This window comes from Macroventuria anomochaeta (assembly GCF_010093625.1).
Source record: "Macroventuria anomochaeta strain CBS 525.71 unplaced genomic scaffold BU25scaffold_26, whole genome shotgun sequence".
Lineage (NCBI taxonomy): Eukaryota > Fungi > Ascomycota > Dothideomycetes > Pleosporales > Didymellaceae > Macroventuria > Macroventuria anomochaeta.
The window spans coordinates 445,741-464,111 of NW_022985387.1; the positions used below are offsets into that span (position 1 = coordinate 445,741).

Consider the following 18,371-nt stretch of genomic DNA (forward strand, 5'->3'; position numbering starts at 1 on the left):
GCTGGTGTTGAAGTGGCCCCAAGGAGCTCTGCAGCAGCCGAAGGCTGTGGCTGTGGGTGTTGTGGGAGGCGGAGGGGAGGTGTTGGAAGCTGGGGCGCGTGGGTTGGGTGCCTGCAGAGAGGTGCAAGAAGACGGTATAGTGGGGCACGTCGGCGGCGGAGGAGCGAGGATGCGGGCAGGCACCTGGGATGGAGGAGGGTGATCGGCGAGGAGAGGCTAGCGTGTGGTGAATCCAATGCGAGGCTGTACAGCCGGCTGCTTGTCGTCTCAAAGCTTTGCGTTGAGTGGGCGTTGGTTGGCAAAGTACGAAAGCACGGCGCGATGAGGAGACAGACGCGCTGCGCTGTTGCCGAGAGTGCTAGTGCCAATCAGAAGGACCCACGCCAGAGGCATAAACTCACCGCACCTCCTCGAGATTTCACAGAGTCCCACAGTATTACTAATGCTTTTCACTCCAGTTTGTATCTACATTCATGATAGAGCGCTAGGTATCAGTCGACATCGCGCAAAAAGAACCCCCATATGGGTGCCGCAAACACCAAAACGCCTCTATGTACCCCATGATTCTATGTATGATTGACTTCGACAAATCGCCCGTACTTCGGCCGCCTCTGTGGCTCCAAGCTGTCACCATACCTCCCTTCCTCGGTCGGCAGCTGTGTATACCCTGACTCCGCATCACCAGGAACCGGAGCTGGTCGTGCGTAGAACTGTGTAGGCGTTGGCATCGTGCTGACCGGTGGTGGTGATAGTGATGAAGACACATTGTCCTGATACTGCACAGGTTCGTAGCCAGCATTAGTCCCTGGAGAGACCACAGGTTTTTGGTACGTCGGCTCTCGAGGTGGCGGGTAGTAGAGCTGTGCCTCCTGTGGTGGAGCATATGAAGGATGAGAGGGTGACGTTGGCGAAGGGTGGCTCTGTTGTGAATACCGTGTGTCCATAGTCGAAATCTGGGCGTGCTCCCAAGACGGAGATCGAGCATGTGTTGTCTGCGGATATGCTGGCTGTGCGTAGGTGGCATCGTGCGGAGAGCCATAGGGAGTTGCATGCGGCGGCGATGCAGATACCGATGACTGCTGGGCATGCACGGAGTGCGGAGAGTGCAAAGACGTCACACCGGAGTAAGGGGAGTACTGCTCTTGATGCTGGTGCAAAGACATGTACTTGCCCATTCCAGGCGTTGGCATCTCTTGTGGTGGAGTAGTGACACCGAGTTCGACTGGAGGTGGTAGTTCAGCCGGCTGTTCTCCCCTCTCTTTCTTTGACTTCTTTTTGCGATGTAGGCAGAACAGTATGAGACATAATATAGCGATGAGCGCAGCAAGACCTCCGACGACACCACCGGCAATTGCGCCCACCTTGCTCTTGTTCGAACCTCCAGAAGAAGTACCAGTGCTCGAAGGCAGGGCGCGCGTCGCTGTCCGTGAGACAGATGGAGCCTTGAGGGTGTAGTACACGGCTAGATCAGGATTGTCCCAGGAGGACGGGGCCGTTACAGTGGCTCCGCCAGTAGGCCTGCAATGTGATCAGTAACGTGACCTCAGAATGAAAGAGCTGCAGAACGTACCCTCCTCCAATAGCAGATATGACAGGTGTCGGCACAAAGTAAGTGGAGAGCTTCGGATCATACTTGTCCCACAAGGCTTTCTTTTCGCCGTTATAGCCAAGATTCATGCCGTGTTGCCCTTGTACCTGGGGTGAGTCGCACTGGTCAGATTCTGGAAACCATCCCCCAATGATAATCATCTGATCTCTGGTGACTACGTTCGCACTGCAGCCCCCGTGAGGGTACGCTCCGGTACTGTTGTCGGTAGGAAACGCCTTGATCCACGTGAACGACGGAAGCGAAAGGATATAGGCATCATCATAGCCAAGCGTGCCTCCAAAACCGTAACCACCATACAGGTAACTATGTTGCAATCAGCTTTGCATGAGTTTGCACCGGTATCTACACACTCACATGTTGTATGAAGACTGGTCATCAGCCCAAGTGACGCCTGCGCAGAACTGCCGGCGCGCGTTTGGAACGTTGCCGGTGGCAGTTTGACGGTACCATTTTGACGATTGGATGTCATACATATGGATGTTCTGTTAAAAATCAGCAACGAGCAACACAAATTCGACATGAGCCCGTAAACATACACTCATGTTTGCCTGGAGTAATCGCGTCAGTAAATCTTCAACCGTCTAACGTTTCAGTGTGGTGGAACTCACTGGTGAGGCAGTGCCATTCTGATGTTGATCTTCAATGCCACCAAAGTATACGAGCAGACCACTGTCTGATACTGGCAAGTAGACCATCTGGCCCTCCGCTCTTCCCACATTGTCGTCAGGCCCACTATTGTTGGACAAAAACCCGGTGTTGTACTCGAAGCGAACAAGGTCGGCCGTTGCGATTGCACTGCCAGTCCAGTCCGCGTCAGTCTGATTGCTCTTCCAGCCCCCGAAGTAGAATCCTAAGCCCAGACTCTCGATATGTGTGCCTGCGCCATAAGCTACTCGCTGTGTGGGGGAGACACCAGTATTCTTGGGGTTGGTCTGGTTCCACTGGTCGAGGAGTACGTCGTAGGTCCACATGCGATCTTCGCTGGGCGTCCCGTTTGTGAATGCTCCGCCAAATTGGTAGAAACACTTGTTGACTTCGTCGGGCCAAAGGATGCCGCCAGAGACACTCGGTATCTCAGCAGGCTTGGAGAGGTTTGCGTATTGGTACGGTTGGCCGAGTCCTGGAGTCGAAGAATTGAGATCGCTGAACACTAATGCTGTATCTGAACCAACGTTAGCATATGAATGACTGTAAACAAACGGTGCCTCACTTGTGTAGTTCGCGTCCCCCGGGCTCCAATCTACCATACCGCCATCAATGTACAACCTCCCGTTGACCTGTGCCGTTTGGTGACCCCATCGTCGGCAGCTATTTTCATGTCAGCAGCATGCTCATGAGGCGCAATGAGACGTGACGACAGTCGCATGGGTGGTTTTCGGCACTTCTAAATAAGACAGCCGTGTTCATCCTGCGCGCACCGAGGATACTGTAACTTGGGGGTTTCGGGATGCTGGTGCAGTGCCTGATCGGTCCCACCAAGTAACATTGGACAACGGCTACCTACAAGTCAACGATGGGGTCTTTCTGATAAGATAACACAATGAGATTAAATGCTACAAACAGGCATCGTCGAAGACGTGCCATGATACGCATTCATGACGCTTTGGGATGTGTAGGCATGCGGTGCACGGTGTGGAGAGTCGAGAGTAACGAAAAGGAGAAGCTCCTCGGTTGGGAGGTTAATCTGCAAGTGTCGAAGCCAGCCGTGCAGGGCTGAAGGATGCTTTAGCGGCCGACGCAATGCTCTTCTGCCATTCGTAGCGCTTTCGGGGCGATCATATCGATTGCTGACCGTTGCGCGACGAGCCTGGTGGCCGCTGGATAAACTCCACTTTAGCCACGCTGCTGGTTGTGAGACATCTGCACCAATAGTGCCGTACCAAAAGGGATACGAGCTCGGAAAGTTCCTTTCTTGGGCCTTGGTGCATCATGGCATAGGGGATACGAGATCGCTCCACCTAGTGACGATGGCTTGAACCTCACTCGTGAGCCAGGAAAGAACCTGCAAGGCCGCAGTTGATGGATTGGTTGGCGAATCGGTCGACGGAGGCGTTCAGAACCAGCGAATCGCAGCACGACAATCATGTTGAGTTGGGGGCCGCCGCTCATCAGCCGCTCATTGTGCAGCTTGCGCTGCCACGATGTCGTGTCCTGCTTCTTCCGGGATCTCACACAGGTGCGGAAGTGCGGGGATCATTCGACCGTGCTCAAAACCTCCCGGGCCTGTCAACTCTGTGAAGCATTTGCGTCCAGCCACCGGGATTTGCACTACACTTCTCCTGCCGTGTGTCCGTTAACGGATGCTTCAGCAGAGACAGCATACCTAAGGCAGACTGAGGGCACTCCCAAACGTTCCTGAGCTGAGGGTGCAACGCCAGTTCTTCCGGAGTCAACGCCTTTTCCAAACAAGACAGACCTGTCTGTGATGCTCATGTATTGGGCTGTAAACAGATGCGCAGGTATCATAGGCAGAGATCACAATGAAGTTGAACTTGGCGAAAGAGTATGTTGGCCTAAAGCGAACCCGGAGCTCCAATATCGACTCGAAAGTCGACGCGAGCGAACTTCAGGATTAGAACGGCTGTGCAATTCCTCTGGGTTCTCCTGGAATTAAGGCATTTTCCATGTAATTGGGAATAACCTTAGGGTTATAGGAGACCGTTGACAATATGTGAGGAAAGGAAGCACGCGTCAGATTCGAAGTTTTGAGGATTTTCGCGAGAGGCTTGGCGCGCTAGACTCTAAGGGTCATCACTCATCACTCAGGACTCGAGCGTCGAGGTCACACAGGGAGTTGATGTTTACGACGATATCATCTATCTTGCTATCCAATGTACGCTCACCGATACTCCTTGGTTTCTGATACCGCCCCATTTAGCTACCGAATTCCTCTCTGGTGCAGTATGGCACTGACTCTAAGATATCGATGTTTCTTCCTGATAAGCATGTCGCGCTACGAGTTGCGATCTTCTGCTTGTGCCGTAATTCTCCGCGAATCGAGACGCGGTACTTCGTCTTCAGCAAGACGGTGTTCGCCTTCGTAGCGAGCTCAGCTGGTGATCTTCCTTGACTTCAATACTGTATTCATGGCCACTTCCAAGGTTCACTCTGCTGCGGCTGCTGCTCCAGCGTTGGCTTGCTCTATCACCGCAGGCGCATGCTGAGTTGGGATGCGCACAAGGGTTTGTGGCAGAGGTGGTTCCGTCTCTTGCTTCGTCTCGGCCTCATCCTCGTTCTTGGGTTTAGGCATGATAGCTACTCTAGTCAGATGATTGTGCTCCCAGTCCACAGAAGAGCGACATACTACATGCCATGTTGATAGCACGAAGCACATTGTGCCAGTTCGAGAGTACTGCTGCAACAGCTGGAAATGAGATGTCAGTATGTATGCACGGCTTGCTTCGGTGTTTGTGAATCCCACACCGTCGTAGACCTTGATTGATCTTACTTACCTTCTGTACCATCCGAGAGTGTTTGCAGCTTATCAGCCAGCATTTGCATCTGGTCTGCCAGACCACCACTCAGCGCCTGCAAGTCCTTGAGGTTTGCAAGCTCGGTCTTCTTGTCGGCGATTTTCTGCTGCAAGAAAGTTGACTGCTGCGACGCGCCCATCGACTGGCCGCGCAGGTGCGACGGCATAGGACGAGAGAAGTTCGACATATTGAATTGGTCAATATCCGGTTTTGTGTACTTTCAGTTGATATGCTGCCGTCGTGAAGTAGAAAGGAACGCGTTAACCCCACTTGATTCACGTGTTGTCGTGAATGGGTCGCAAAAGTGGAGCTGTCAACACAAGCGGCTAGCTTGCCGTTGCTAGGTAAACAACGCCCGCAGCTTTTCGACTATGACGAAGACCAGACGGAAACAACGAACGACACACGTCCTAGATCGTCGCAGCGCCGCCACCGCACACGTCTCCCACACTATCATCAGCTTCCACATACCTATTCAGCGCTCATGGCGCGCCTGAACGAGCCGCCGGTGGCTGCTCCTCAGCCGTCGGCCGACAACATTGAGGTTGTCAAGCGTCGCTTTCTGCGACAGAACCGCGAGCTGGCAAAGTACGTTTCAGCGCAAGACGTTGGTCAGAAAGCAAGCTGATCTCGAGACAGAACCAACTCGCAGCAGTCCATGCGCATTCGCACCCTCGAAAGCGACTGCTCACGCCTTCTCGCCGAAAACCTTGCCCTTCGCGAACGCGCAATGCACCTCCAACATACCGTCGATAAGCAGTCCAGCAGTCTTTCGTTCGAGAACATCGATGCCGTCAGGTCACAACTGGAAGCCAAGATGCAGGAACTCGGAAGCTTGGTAGCTTCGCTGGGACAGCCTAAGCAGACTGAGAGACGGCGCAAAAGCCAGCAGCTGGCCAGACATCGTCCACAGGAGAGAAACTTCAGAAGCGGGCTATGCATACAGGAAGTGGAGGAACGGATGATGCCCACCATTGACGAGGACAAGGACCATCCACGGCGCACCATGAACGCAGAGGAGATCCGTAACGTGCTGGAAGACCCTGAGAGTCAATCGCCCGATATTGGCCCACCGCCCACATCAAGCTTCGAAGTCGAAGAGCCCATTGCGTTCGATCCCAACCCTGAACCGGATGAGCACATGGAGGACGTGCCTGCAGAAGACGAGCCTGCGCTACCAATGAACCTAGAGACACGGAAGAAGCGAAGGGAGAGCGGGCCCAAACTCAACATCCGCCGCATCTCCGTATTCGAATCGTCGGAAGAGGCCAAAGAGAAAGCAGCCAAGCCTATGCGCACTGGCGCTAAGAGAAAGTTCAGTGTACAGGAAGACGAGGATCGACCAGAGACACAGGACGAGCAGTTCAACTTCAATCGCAGGAATGTCCAAGAAGCAGAGACAGAGGAAGTTCCTGAGGAGCCTAGAGCTGTATCACCAGCGCGGCCAGTCCTCAGTAGCAGTAAGCTCGGCCTCCTTATTGATACAGATTGAGACTAACACTTGCAGAACCTGTCAACACCGACCCAGTGCTGTCGCCAAAAAAGCAGCGGTCGTCCGTGAAAGAGCAGGAGAAGCCACAGAAGAAGAAGTTACCCAGCGTGAACCCTCGTAGCCGCCAGCGTCTCCCAATCACTCGAACCATCACCCCGCCTGAGCTTCCCATGCTTGTAGCACCCGAGCCGGTCCCCGTTGCTGAGATCAATCTCGACCTTCTGCCACCAAAGACGCCTGCAGCAGACACTGTCTTCTCCCCGCCCTCCACGGAGCCCTCGACATCGCGGCCAGACAACAAGGACACCCCTCCGCCAGGCGACGTGAGCTCAGGGAACCAGACAGGACAGGCTGGACGACCATCGCGAAGAGCACGTCCACAAGTCAGCTACAAGGAACCTAGTTTGGCAGTCAAAATGCGTCGTGATGGCAAGATGGCCGACGCCATTGTACCCCAAACAGACAGGAGGACGAGCGTGGAAGTCAAGTTGGCACCTCTCACAACAGGCAGGGTAGCGATCAAGCGAGAGGCTGAAGAAGAGGAGGCGGAGGTGGGAAGTCCATCGCGCCAGAAGCTTGATAGACGAGAGAATGCATCGCCGCCAGACCCAGCACCGATGAGTCAGTCGATGACTTCGCGAGCCATATCCGCATTGATCGACCAAACGAGTACCGCAAACAGAAGGGTGTCCGCGAACTTTGTAGCTAAGACTGCAGACGAGCCAGCGTCTGAGCCAGTCGAGTCCAGCAAGCCTGCCGTAAAGGAAGAGGCAGTCGAGGAGGACAACCTCGCCATTTTCGACTTCAACGGGTCCTCACCTGTCGATTCTGCACGTCCACGCACCGATCTTGCGAAAGTAGTGCGCAGCGCTCGGCGACACTCATCTGTACCAGCCCTGGTTACCAGCGAGTCTGCGAAGCCAGAAGGCTCTCTCCCGTCGCTACACAAGCGTACAGGAAGCGGAACGATCAAGAGTACCAGCACGACCAGTCTGGCGAGGAGCACTTCTGCCGCACGTTTGAATGCGAAGAAGGCATCGGTGCCAACATCCACTAGTGCAAAAAGTGATAACGCGGCAGTAGGTGATGCAGAGAAGGCGAGTGCAACGTGCACACTGAGAGCGGAGAGGATAGCTAGTCGAAGGAAGAGTATGATGCTTTAGGAGAGCATCAACGACGATAGAATCGTCCGCACGCACTTCGCTCCTGGAGAGAGCTGACGGCGATGAAATTTGGGTGCAAAGATGTCCGCAAGGGCTGATGGCGTTTCGCACGATACCTAGACCTCTTTCAAGGTCATCTTTCTTATGCAATGTACCGTTCACTTTACAGACATGCCACTTCAGATGAGATCAAAATGATTGCAACTGAGTTCATGGTTTAATCATGACCGTAGCTGCTGCAGCTCACTCATGTCCACTACTCTCAACTCCCTCCTCGCCCACAGCACAACAGTCAACACCAGCCCAGGCAAATACCCTCCCCCGATCATCATACCTTCTCTCCACTCCCTGCCCTGGATCAACTCCAACAGCACCAGTAGTCCGCATACAACCCCATTAGCCGGGACAATGTACTGCGCCAGCAACTCCTGAACCTCGTCCGACAGCCACGGCACGTCCTTCCTCTCCCCCTGCCGCGCACTCGACGTGCTAGTATTCAATCCATACCCGCCTATTGCTCTCCCCTTGCCCTTTCCTGCAGAAGCTATTTGTCCGTCAACGATTATGCCTGCGCTGCGTGGTGGGAGGGGCAGGAAATATAGTGTGTATGCGCTCGCAGCGAGACTCGCTAGTGCAAGCAAACTCGGCAAGAACGTCGATATGCTGAAGAGTCCCGGCAGTGTGAGTAGCGTGATGGAGGCGGGGAAGATGAGTAGGAGGAGCGTGTAGATGCGGGTGGAGGACGTATCGCGTGTTTGAAGGGTGGAGAGGAGCGTTTCCTGGTCTGTAGGAGTTGTTAGAGGGATGCCGAGGATGTGCAGGGGGCGTTGGAAGGTTGGAGGTACCTTGCGCGTCTAGACCGGCTTCTACCGTGTCTTCGTCGTCTGAAGAGTCTGGATAGTGGAATGTTTTGCGGAGGCGTGTCGTTGCCATGATGGACGCGAGAAGTCTGGTATCGATCTCGAGTCCCTGATGTTGTATAGTTTCCTGGTAAATTCAGGGCAAGATGTGTGTGTGTGCGGGTGGTGTTGTCCGCAGGCAGCAATGTTTGTGAGCGTTGGAAAGTGTTCACATGCGATGACGATGTTTGGCGGGAGCCCGCGTGGACCCTGAATTTAGCGCCTCTTGTCCAACGTGGCTTGTGGTCTCTTTGAACTCGGTCTCACTGTTCTATTTCTTCTGGAAGGATTCAGTCTCGAGCTCTTCTGGTCAACGAGGAGGTTCCAGCGTTCGAATATGTAACTCTAAGGGTCCATTTGGCGGACTGACTGATAAATCGACATGTAGGCGAGCGAGATGCTACCACAAGCTAATTCCTTCGCACAGTTCCATTGAAGTCGCTGTCTCATATGGAGTATTCAACAAAGCAGTATGTATAATTCGGTAGCGCGTTGACCTCGAGTTCTGGTCGTTCCATCAACATGACCTCCCCATACCCCGCCATCTACGATACGCCCTACGATAAGCTTCCAGACAACGCCGGGCAGTCACGAAGAAGGACTTGCAAGACTTGCAGGCCTCACGCCCTCAGTTGTTGCCAAAGCAGCCGCCAACGAGATCCGAACCGGCCAATGGATTTAGTGTGAAGTACTCCACGCTTGCGAACCATGAGATCAAGCTTAAGGTTATCCTGGACATTGCTGAGAAGTGTGAGATAACTTTTTGGAAGGGCGATATATTGTTCCTCAGGACCGGCTTCACGAAAGAATGGGATACCACTGTGACAGCCGAAGCCAAGAAAAGCTACGCAGAGAACCCAGCGGAGATGCAACATGCAGGCGTTGAGGCTACGCAGGATGTACTGCGCTGGGTATGGGATGAGGGCTTCACGGCTGTGGCAGGCGACTCTGTCGCGTGGGAAGTGTTTCCTCCGAAGCCAGAGCCTGTGCTACACGAGTGCCTGTTGGCAGGCTGGGGCATGCCGATTGGCGAGATGTTTGATCTGGAGGGTTTGGCGGAGCTTGGTAGAGGAGAATTGGTGGACGTTCTTCGTGACATCCAGTCCATTCAACATGCCAGGGGGTCTATCGAGTCCGCCAAATTATACGGCGTTGTTCTGAGGTTGTACCTCCTAAAACAATCAGTGAATATCGAAATGCTGCCCGGGTACACAATCCAAGAACTGCTGTTCATCTCGTTTGTTCTCGTTCTCGGTTCGAGCCGACATCTGTGGCTTGTGGCTTTTCACGATGCATACCCGCCAGGATCCGGCAAGCCTCATCAGCCTTATGATCTCGCTTGCAGTTTTTCCGCTTTGCAGTCCTGAAGAACATCGTCGGCGTCGATCATCCGCAACCCCATTGCTTTTCCTTGTGAAGATCCCACAATGCGATCACACGTCGTCGCCGTGTCAGTAGATGACAATCTGGTATTGCTGACACGCAGAGTTGCTATTGTCAACACGCATAGTCGGCACACTTGTACAGCCTCAACTTTACGCGTCAGTCTGGAACCTCTCTCAACGGTCGACAAGCGTGTTCCCTGAGCACGCCGGTGCACTTGTCAACCAATTGCTGGTGCAGCTTCGGTCCTAGGAGATCGCTACGACCACCCGGCGGCTTGCGTGTCGGCGTTGCGCAGCGCCTTCCTTAGGGGCACCCACGTCATAGCTTGCTGGCCTAAGTGCATCTCCATAAAAATTGAGACCGCCCCAATGACCGCGTGTATGAGGTTGGGAGCCCCCGGATTCAGGATTCACGATTCACGACAACAGTTTCGTTTCACAACAACAGTCTTTGCTTTCCACATTCACCGCAATCAACGTTACTGCACATTCGTCGCTGAGTCCTGAACAACATGGGTCTCTTCAGTCGCCGCCGGTCTGAGAACTCGGCTGCCACAACAGTGGAGCAAGGCCACCCTGAACTCACAAAGCCGCAGCTCAAGCGAGCAACGCGGACACGCAAGACCTGGGCCCTGATTACATCCTTTTTCCTATTTGTCGCTATCATCTTCCTCATTCTTCTGCAGATCAGCGGCACATACAACAAGCACCTACTTAGGGACTGGTACTTCATCCGCCTCGATCTCAGCAATGTTGTTCCGTCGTCGGTGCCCAACTTCGCCCTGATCAACACCATTGCGCAAACGCTGGGTCTGCACGATTTCTACCAGGTCGGTCTATGGAACTTCTGCGAGGGCTATAAGGGCGAGGGCGTCACCTACTGCTCTCCGCCTGATACACTGTACTGGTTCAACCCCGTCGAGATTCTGCGTAACGAGCTGCTTGCCGGAGCGTCGAGTAAGTATCCTGAACTCCTTCTACTACCTCACATCTAACGTGCCACAGTCAACCTACCCGCCGACATCAACGACATCCTCGACCTTATTAGGCTCGTATCAAACTGGATGTTCGGCCTCTTTCTCACCGGCACCGTTCTCTCCTTCGTCCTCATCTTCGTAATGCCCATCTCTGTCTTCACGCGCTGGCTCGCCCTCCCCGTTGCCATCCTCGCCTTCCTCAACGCGCTCTTCGTTACCGTCGCGTCCGTACTGGCAACCGTCATGTTCATCATCTTCCGCAATACTATCGGTGGTGTGGCAGAGTTGAACATCGGCGCTAAGATCGGCACGACTATGTTTGCGTTTATGTGGGTTGCGAGTGCGATGACTATCTTTGCGTGGCTGGTGCAGATGGGACTGTGCTGCTGCTGCGCTAGTCGACGAGATGTTAAGACTGGACGCAAGAGGGGTAATGAGAAGGCGTATTCTATGGATGTTCAGAGGGGCGTCATTGATGGCGCGGCTGACCCTGTTGTTGAGCCTAAGGACGCCCACCCTGCACGCGGTGTCAAGTTCTGGAAGCGTCGCTAGTCGCCTCGCGAGGAACTCTTCGAGTCTTTGTTTTTCATGAACGCTCCAAAATGGTAATGCGATAGAGCGTGTTAGATCTCATTATTATTGCATCAATTTGAGCAAGCGCGGCGTTGGTTTCGACGAAATGAAGGCTTCTTGTAGCCCCTGGGTATTATACATGCATATCTCTGAAGTCCAGATGTAGATATATTCTTACATAATGCAGTTATTGGCGATGCCTCAAGATTTCCCACCTGCCGTGTGCTTAGGTCCAATGTTCCGCTACTCACATGTGTAATCCTCCAGATTAATTGCGATAATCTCTGTTGATAAGTGCATACATTCGGAGGATTGCACATCGCAATGGTGGTGGCCAATTTGCCGTACAATCAATTTACCATAATGGTTCGTCTGCATCACGGCAGATTGTATCAACCAGCAGACGACGTGGCGGGTCATCTTCTAGCACTTCGTCGTACAGACCAGTGATCTGTTTAATTCTGTTGCGGTATTGGTTGGTCTGTACAAGATCTGACTGTACGTCCGACAGACTAATCTCGTGTGTGACAGGCCACTGGCTTGAGGTCAGGTATATATTCGTCATCTCCCAGCTAGATGGCAATTTAGCGCAGTCTTCCATCGACCCGATAGTCCTACATTATCGTTTACCGTAGCTATCAGTATACCACAGCGGCCCACGTCGCAATAAATCCGCCTCCACAAGTCCAGAACCTGGCTGTTGGTTGCGTGATCCAGAATCATATGGAAAGCATTTCTTCTAGGAAGCGGAATGTCATAATCTATAGCAGAAATGTACATCGCCATCAGCCATGTAGTTTGCTCTAGAGCATTTCCGTCGTGAGGGAAGCCTTTAGGAAGCCTGCCGTTACAGGGCGAAAAGCAATGAAAGTGTATCCAATAGAGGCAATGGCCCCATGTGTGTTGGGTCACCTTGGGTGGGAGATATACGACTTGCTTGTGACTCAATGTCTCACGGAAATATTCAGACCACGGAGCGAGAACGCAGGCAGGCACGACATTTGGCCTGTCTTTGACGAAGATAGTTGCGTGCCCTGATGGGGATTTGCTGTCAACTATGAGGGCACCTGGACGCCTCAACCCTGACCGTCATACTTACTATAGATACACTCGACTGATGACACCTTTTGCTGTGGCGGATTTGGGCATCTTTAGCGAGCGCCAGAGCTTTATGGAAGAGCGTTGGAGTCGCAAGGGTGAGACTGAAGGTGTTAACGCTGTGAGCAGAAGAACGCACGCGACCGCCCAGGAATTGTTGTTGTAGTCCTCGACAGCGTCAGTACCATGGTACTGCGCGAGGTCAACGTGCGTCACTGTATCAATTTCGATTGGTCGCTTTACAGGAGCAATTTGCAAGGGCAACACGCTAGCGGGTAGGTTTCGCCATCTCTCTGTAGATACCATACGCTTGTTTTCATTCATGAGTAAGCTTTGAGTCAGGGGACCAGGCATGGAGATACGGCTACTCTAGTGCTTCAATCCACCTGATAGTTGTTGGGGTTAGGACTCTATACTCGGAATGTACTTGCGCAAACCCACCCATGAGGCGTATATGGGCAAAATAGTAGATAGTAGCGCAGGTGGCCAGTTCTTAGTACGGTCGTCTTCCCAAAAGCGTCCATCTGCCTCATAGCAAATGAAGTCCACGCATAGTCCAAAGAGTAGATCATCCTCGTCCAATAGCGTAAACACCTCCTAAACAGCATCTTCTTCCCATGCTATACCTCCCAATATATCTCACTGAGTTACGACGTCGGCCAGCTCACGCAGAGCATCTTTTATAAGACTGCGGAGCTCCGATTTGGAGCCGAGGAGATACATGGGTATCAGCCAAAGAGCTCTATCCACGGCATCATCGTCGGTGGGCATGCCTTTCAGATGATCTGGTCCCTGCAGTGGGAACAGTCTGTACAAAGTCCAGTGAAGGAAACTTCTCCACGTCTGCTCATCGACATCTTTCCAGAGTTCCAGAATCTCGTCTAGTGGTGTGGAGGCTACGGCGTTGCGCAATTAGCCTGAGCTGAAGGCGAGCTGTTGGACGGGCATCCTGAACGTCCTGTTCTCCACGCGCACCAAAATTTCGGGCTTGCATTGATTGTCGTTGATGAGCAATCTTGAGCACGGGGATTTGAAACGGACGCACGACTTACAATGGCGGTAGATTTCTTGGGAGGACTGCTCCTCTTACTCTGGTGATTTTGGGCATGTTTTCTGCGTCGGGGAAAGACGACTTCTTCGCAAGTGGATAGATTCGTTAGCTATATGTGTGTGCGAGTATGTTCATGGCGAGCAAAGGGTCTGGTCTCCCAGTGTTTTTCACTGGTACAGCGCGGGGCTATCACACGTCATTTGGGTCGCGAAAGTAGCGCGCTATCGTGTGACTTCTGCTCTTCCCCATGCGTTTGAGATTTGACAAGACTGTATAGGCACGTCGGATGTTTCATGTCTAAAGAGTTGTAAAAAAGATGCAATGCCCACTCATGATCATACGATGACAATATCTTGGACGGTAGCGGCTGCAAACACTTCCATGTCCAGATTAAAAGCAAATCCAATGCGTCTGAACAAGTCACTCCTCCCATCTACAGGCACAAGCGCAATTCCCCGACTTGACCAAATCGTCGTATCTGCGAACAGTGCGATGCATCACACCGCTCGGATATGCCGACGATCCGTTGCGACGTCGAAAATCATCGTGCTGGTGCCGTTTTCCTCGAAAAGCTGGTTCATGCGAAATATACGTCCCCAGAACAGTCGCTCTCCAAGTACGCACGAACCAAGGGAGCTTTCACATGCAACTTCCCCGCCTTGATCTTGCCATAAGAGTTGTGCGTTGCCAGATCGATGTGATGGCTGGTGCTGATTTGCACGACCTCGAGTCGTCTCTTGACAGCGAGTACATTTGCTGCCCATGGGTGGTTAATCCATAATCTCCCATGCCTTCTCGCTCCTTTATGGCCTGTCTCAGCTCCATCTTCGGAACTTTGGGGGTCTTGCGCGATTGTAAGAGCGCTGCGACCGTTCAGGACTACCCCGTACTGGATAGTTAACGTCTACGTCTTCCTCATCTTCTAAACTCATTCTGCCTGTACACGAAGTTTTCAAAATTCTGTTTCCAACTGCAAGATTGGCAGCAGATGCGGAGCGGATGCGGAGCAGGTCTGTTGGGGTGGGATTAGGCAACCTCGACGAGGCTGCACCCAGCTTGGCACCTCCCGAGGTCACGTGTTACATTCACGTGCATGGCCAAAACAACAATATCGTACACGCTGTGCGACGCACCACTCTTGATCGCAAAGCATGTCGACTAGAGATCGGGCGATGTGGCTTGTTCAAACCATTCGGTACCTTACGAGGACTTAAAGTTCTTGGGTGCTGGAAGGGTATGATCGCGAAGCTGAACTTGAAGACATTGACGGAAAGGGTACCACCAGGCGTAATACCTGCGGCTTGTTTGAGTTCAACACTGGAAAACTCACCAGGTCCGCTCAGAAATTTCAAGTGGTATGTACATACATTATGCGGATTATTGTACAGGGATATACACCAGTCGTTGTCAAGCAAGCCTTCTCCGTCTGAACGCTCACTTTTCTTCGCCGCTGATGTTGGTCTGAATATCGCTGTCTCGCCTCGAAGTCTTGATCGTCGTACTAGACTTGGGCGCGGCATCGTTTGCGGCAATGGAGGACTTGTCACCAAGGAAGCCTTGGAACTGCGGATCCATCTCGTCCGCGCCAAGAGCCTGATGGGGGTCCGACACAGGACTGCTCGTTGTAACAGTAATCTTGCCCTGCACCTCAAACTGGGTCTTGGAGTCTGGCGTTGCAGAATCGTCATCAGGCTCCATGAAATCATCTGCATCCTCCACACCCCCATTATCCCAATGGTTTGCCGGCCGGAACCGAATCGCACTCTGGAACAAGCTCCCAAATTTGGGCAGCTCAAACCGCTTTTCTTCTTCCTTGGCCTTGCGTTCGGCTTCTTCGAGGTCCATGTTCTCTTTGGCCGTTCGACTCTTCTCTAGCGCAGCCGTAAGGTCAGCGCGCTTCTGCACTTGCCCAAGAGCTCGCAGCAATTCGGGGTCGAGTTGGTCCTCCTCGCTGATATGCTGCATGGTCTCGCCAATGCGATCTACGAGCTGGGCTTTGGCGTAACCGCGCACCATGACGCCGTAGGTGTAAGAATCGGGATCTACGCTGCGCGAGCGCATGAGTTCGAAGACGCGCTCGGCGGCTGCGACTTGACCGGTTTTGAAGAAGGATTGCATAAACATGTTCCAAGAGTAGACGTTTGGTAAGGTACCGTGGGCGGTCATGTCTTTGATGACGGCGGAGGCGGAGGCGTACTGTGTTCTTGTGCAGAAGGCGTAAAGGAAGGTATTCCAGATGATTGGGGTCTGAGAGAGGGAGGTGAGTGTTGGATGGGCTCCGTCGGAGGATATGGCCCGTTTGAAGGTCTTGTAGAGGCGCTCGAGGTACTGGACGCTTAGGGTCTGGGTGGTTTGGATTTCGGTCTGAAGCACGAGGTAGAGTGACAGGGGTGTAGGAACAAGCTTCTGCGTTTCTGGATTGAGCGCGTCCTGGTCAATGGCATCTTTCATTGAGCGGCTTCCAAATCTTGAAAAAGGCTTGAGTGGCGTCAGATCGAAGAGGTCAAGATAGGTCCGCCAAACTAAGGTTGGGTCTCGCGAGGCAACAGGCTTGTTCTGTTCGCGAACGTAGGCGTAGTAAAGACAGTCTGTGGCCAACCAAGGGTCCTCCAGCTCTTTTGATTTCTCAACACAGAATTCAGCGAAAGCCTTGAACATCGCAGGATCGTTCTGTATTGTGCAGCCATGGAGGAGGATGGAGAACGTGTATTTGTCCGGCGTCAGTCCGTTGCCTTCCAAAGCGTTGTATACTTTGAACGCAGTGGCAAAGTCGCCAGCTTCCATAGCATTGTGCATGACCACATCATAGAGGAGGAGATCCATTTTGACGCCGAACTCTACGAATGCCGCCACAATGCTTGGTGTCTCGTGATAGTTCTTCGCCTCGCGCATGCTGCCACGTAGTATAGCAGCACAGGTCCATCGAAAGCGTTCCGAGTCGACTACGAGTTCGCGCTGTGTCTTCTTGAGCGCAGCGAGACGGCGCTCCAAACACTGCAAAGCATAGCGGAACTCGCCGGCTTCACCGAAAGCGCTCGCATAATGCAACGTAGTGCCCACAGAGAAACGTGTCTTTGACTCCACCAAAGCGCCATAAATCTTTTTCAGATCTGCGATGTGGGCTAAGAGGACCAAGCTGTGCAGCAAATCCTGTGAATACACTGCCGTGTCCACGAATCGCGTGCAGTTGAGAAATGTAGAAACGAACTTCCGGATGTTGAGTTCAGGAGTAGCTTCCCAGCCTTGCCCCGAAGGGTAATGTTCTTTGACATGTAGCTTTGCCAGATGAGCGAGGGCGTCTGCCAGGATGACGAACTTGGAGTCCGGCAGTGAGTCGTCAGTGGCTAATATTGTAACGAAGTCTTGCGCGTATCCGGGTTTATGTTCCAGCATATAGACAAGCACGGTCTCGTAGAACCTTTGCTTCTCTTCGATATACTGCCAATTGAACCAAATTCGCTTTGGGCCGTCTCTATCGACACCCTCGAGCAACCTTTGGGTATAGTCATGACATCGGGAGTCGTGCTGGAGAGTGACGGGCTTGGTGAGCGCGTTTACACGCACGTATGCAGACCTGTCCAGCGCAGCAAAGGCGTGGAGTATCCAATGCTCATCGTCTGTGTTCGGGCGGCTATACTTCGTCACATCCTCGGTCGTTGTATCCCATCGTCTGAGACCGAGGACGAAGCGGCGCAGCGATCTGTACTGGCCATCGTAGAGCAGCTTGTTCTGGTAGCGTCCGCGATCTCGCTGCAGTCGTTCAGCATGACGGTTCAGGCGCGCTTCCGCCGCCGCAATGTGGTTTAGTCGCTTTCGCCCCGCCTGCTCAGCGGTCAGGCCCCCGACCTGCTTGGCCACTTCGTCTTTCCAGGATCGCCTTCGCGAATAGCGGGTGCGGCTGGACACGTTGTGGGCAATGCCGGTGTTTTGCGGACTGTCGGGGCTTGTAGTGTGGCTGGAGCTGTCGGCACTGGTGGCGTAGCTTCTTGCGTGTTGGTGCGCAAAGGACGCAATGTCGACGTATCGAAGGGCCAGCGCGGCTGAAGCACGTGTTCTTGTGGGCGTCCTGCATGAGGCACCGGTGAAAGTTGACGGTTGGCTCAGTTGTGAAGCCTTGGGCCTTCGGTGCGAAGGACGGCAGGAGTTCCCATCATCAGTAGCTCTTACTGTCTTTCCATGAGCGATTGCTGCCTGCTCTTTCTGTGCTGAGGTGCTCCTTCCATCGCGTCGTTGGCACCTTCTTAAGACAGGGGACTCGGCGAAAGCTCTCGGGGCGAGCCACGGAAGGATGAGGGCGTCAGCGCTGGCGGTGAGGCTAGCATTGGGGATGCGAGCTTGGGGCATGGGAGAGGAAGAGGTGGCAGCCTTCACCGAGCCATGACGCGTAGGATGGGATGATGAGGGTGATGTCGCGAAAAAGTTGCTACTATGGGATGCTGCAGTTGTGGTCCAAGCCGCCGGCCGCACGCACCTCCGAACTTTTGGCTCCGCAAGCTTCAGCATCACCAAATCACCTACAGTCGCGCGCATAAGTCCACTGTCGTCGCCGTCGCCGAAGCCACGCGAAGCTGATCTCGCTCGCTCCCAACGCACAACAGATCGCTGCGATCACGTCACATTGCTACAGAACACCCCAACCGCCGGACGTTAA

At 53.3% G+C, this 18,371-nt stretch overlaps 8 protein-coding genes across 8 annotated transcripts; 3 read left to right on the forward strand and 5 right to left on the reverse strand.

Annotated features, from left to right (window-relative positions):
• Positions 1–429: 429 nt before the first annotated feature.
• BU25DRAFT_372530 (uncharacterized protein) lies at positions 430–3,193 on the reverse strand (the record flags this gene model as incomplete). The annotated part of the gene is made up of 7 exons (XM_033704012.1): positions 430–1,518; positions 1,571–1,912; positions 1,964–2,091; positions 2,146–2,157; positions 2,218–2,771; positions 2,820–2,917; positions 3,114–3,193. The coding sequence occupies 7 exons, from the start codon at positions 3,191–3,193 to the stop codon at positions 567–569; spliced, it is 2,166 nt and encodes a 721-aa protein (XP_033559588.1). The 3' UTR covers positions 430–566.
• Positions 3,194–4,429: 1,236 nt separating this feature from the next.
• Positions 4,430–5,317, reverse strand: BU25DRAFT_397438 (uncharacterized protein). Its single transcript, XM_033704876.1, has 3 exons — positions 5,062–5,317; positions 4,914–4,973; positions 4,430–4,864 (listed from the first exon to the last, which is right to left on the reverse strand). The coding sequence occupies exons 1-3, from the start codon at positions 5,267–5,269 to the stop codon at positions 4,713–4,715; spliced, it is 420 nt and encodes a 139-aa protein (XP_033559589.1). The 5' UTR covers positions 5,270–5,317; the 3' UTR covers positions 4,430–4,712.
• A 37-nt stretch (positions 5,318–5,354) lies between these two features.
• Positions 5,355–7,980, forward strand: BU25DRAFT_121638 (uncharacterized protein). The gene is made up of 3 exons (XM_033700434.1): positions 5,355–5,670; positions 5,722–6,542; positions 6,590–7,980. Exons 1-3 carry the CDS (start codon positions 5,567–5,569, stop codon positions 7,735–7,737), a joined length of 2,073 nt encoding a protein of 690 aa, XP_033559590.1. The 5' UTR covers positions 5,355–5,566; the 3' UTR covers positions 7,738–7,980.
• On the reverse strand, positions 7,729–8,759 carry BU25DRAFT_412837 (uncharacterized protein). The gene is made up of 2 exons (XM_033706887.1): positions 8,583–8,759; positions 7,729–8,521 (listed from the first exon to the last, which is right to left on the reverse strand). The coding sequence occupies exons 1-2, from the start codon at positions 8,668–8,670 to the stop codon at positions 7,959–7,961; spliced, it is 651 nt and encodes a 216-aa protein (XP_033559591.1). The 5' UTR covers positions 8,671–8,759; the 3' UTR covers positions 7,729–7,958.
• Positions 8,760–9,086: 327 nt separating this feature from the next.
• BU25DRAFT_423462 (uncharacterized protein) lies at positions 9,087–10,003 on the forward strand (the record flags this gene model as incomplete). Its single annotated transcript, XM_033708220.1, has 2 exons — positions 9,087–9,106; positions 9,211–10,003. The coding sequence occupies 2 exons, from the start codon at positions 9,087–9,089 to the stop codon at positions 10,001–10,003; spliced, it is 813 nt and encodes a 270-aa protein (XP_033559592.1).
• A 265-nt stretch (positions 10,004–10,268) lies between these two features.
• BU25DRAFT_121616 (uncharacterized protein) lies at positions 10,269–11,596 on the forward strand. The gene is made up of 2 exons (XM_033700433.1): positions 10,269–10,978; positions 11,027–11,596. The coding sequence occupies exons 1-2, from the start codon at positions 10,534–10,536 to the stop codon at positions 11,548–11,550; spliced, it is 969 nt and encodes a 322-aa protein (XP_033559593.1). The 5' UTR covers positions 10,269–10,533; the 3' UTR covers positions 11,551–11,596.
• On the reverse strand, positions 11,597–13,023 carry BU25DRAFT_474037 (uncharacterized protein; the record flags this gene model as incomplete). Its single annotated transcript, XM_033710891.1, has 2 exons — positions 11,597–12,143; positions 12,671–13,023. 2 exons carry the CDS (start codon positions 13,021–13,023, stop codon positions 11,927–11,929), a joined length of 570 nt encoding a protein of 189 aa, XP_033559594.1. The 3' UTR covers positions 11,597–11,926.
• Positions 13,024–15,154: 2,131 nt separating this feature from the next.
• On the reverse strand, positions 15,155–18,064 carry BU25DRAFT_346175 (uncharacterized protein; the record flags this gene model as incomplete). Its single annotated transcript, XM_033703081.1, has 2 exons — positions 15,155–17,545; positions 17,627–18,064. The coding sequence occupies 2 exons, from the start codon at positions 18,062–18,064 to the stop codon at positions 15,155–15,157; spliced, it is 2,829 nt and encodes a 942-aa protein (XP_033559595.1).
• Between the last annotated feature and the right edge of the window lie 307 nt (positions 18,065–18,371).

Bases quoted from the DNA above. Each gene is read 5' to 3' on its own strand.
- BU25DRAFT_121616 (XM_033700433.1), top strand. From the start codon at position 10,534: ATGGGTCTCTTCAGTCGCCGCCGGTCTGAGAACTCGGCTGCCACAACA. The intron at 10,979-11,026 runs GTAAGTATCCTG...AACGTGCCACAG, and splicing joins GCTGCTTGCCGGAGCGTCGA to TCAACCTACCCGCCGACATC.
- BU25DRAFT_397438 (XM_033704876.1), bottom strand. From the start codon at position 5,269: ATGTCGAACTTCTCTCGTCCTATGCCGTCGCACCTGCGCGGCCAGTCG. The intron at 4,974-5,061 runs GTAAGTAAGATC...TCTCATTTCCAG, and splicing joins ACTCTCGGATGGTACAGAAG to CTGTTGCAGCAGTACTCTCG. The intron at 4,865-4,913 runs GTATGTCGCTCT...TGACTAGAGTAG, and splicing joins TGCTATCAACATGGCATGTA to CTATCATGCCTAAACCCAAG.
- BU25DRAFT_412837 (XM_033706887.1), bottom strand. From the start codon at position 8,670: ATGGCAACGACACGCCTCCGCAAAACATTCCACTATCCAGACTCTTCA. The intron at 8,522-8,582 runs GTACCTCCAACC...CAACTCCTACAG, and splicing joins AGCCGGTCTAGACGCGCAAG to ACCAGGAAACGCTCCTCTCC.
- BU25DRAFT_121638 (XM_033700434.1), top strand. From the start codon at position 5,567: ATGGCGCGCCTGAACGAGCCGCCGGTGGCTGCTCCTCAGCCGTCGGCC. The intron at 5,671-5,721 runs GTACGTTTCAGC...ATCTCGAGACAG, and splicing joins CAGAACCGCGAGCTGGCAAA to AACCAACTCGCAGCAGTCCA. The intron at 6,543-6,589 runs GTAAGCTCGGCC...TAACACTTGCAG, and splicing joins GCGGCCAGTCCTCAGTAGCA to AACCTGTCAACACCGACCCA.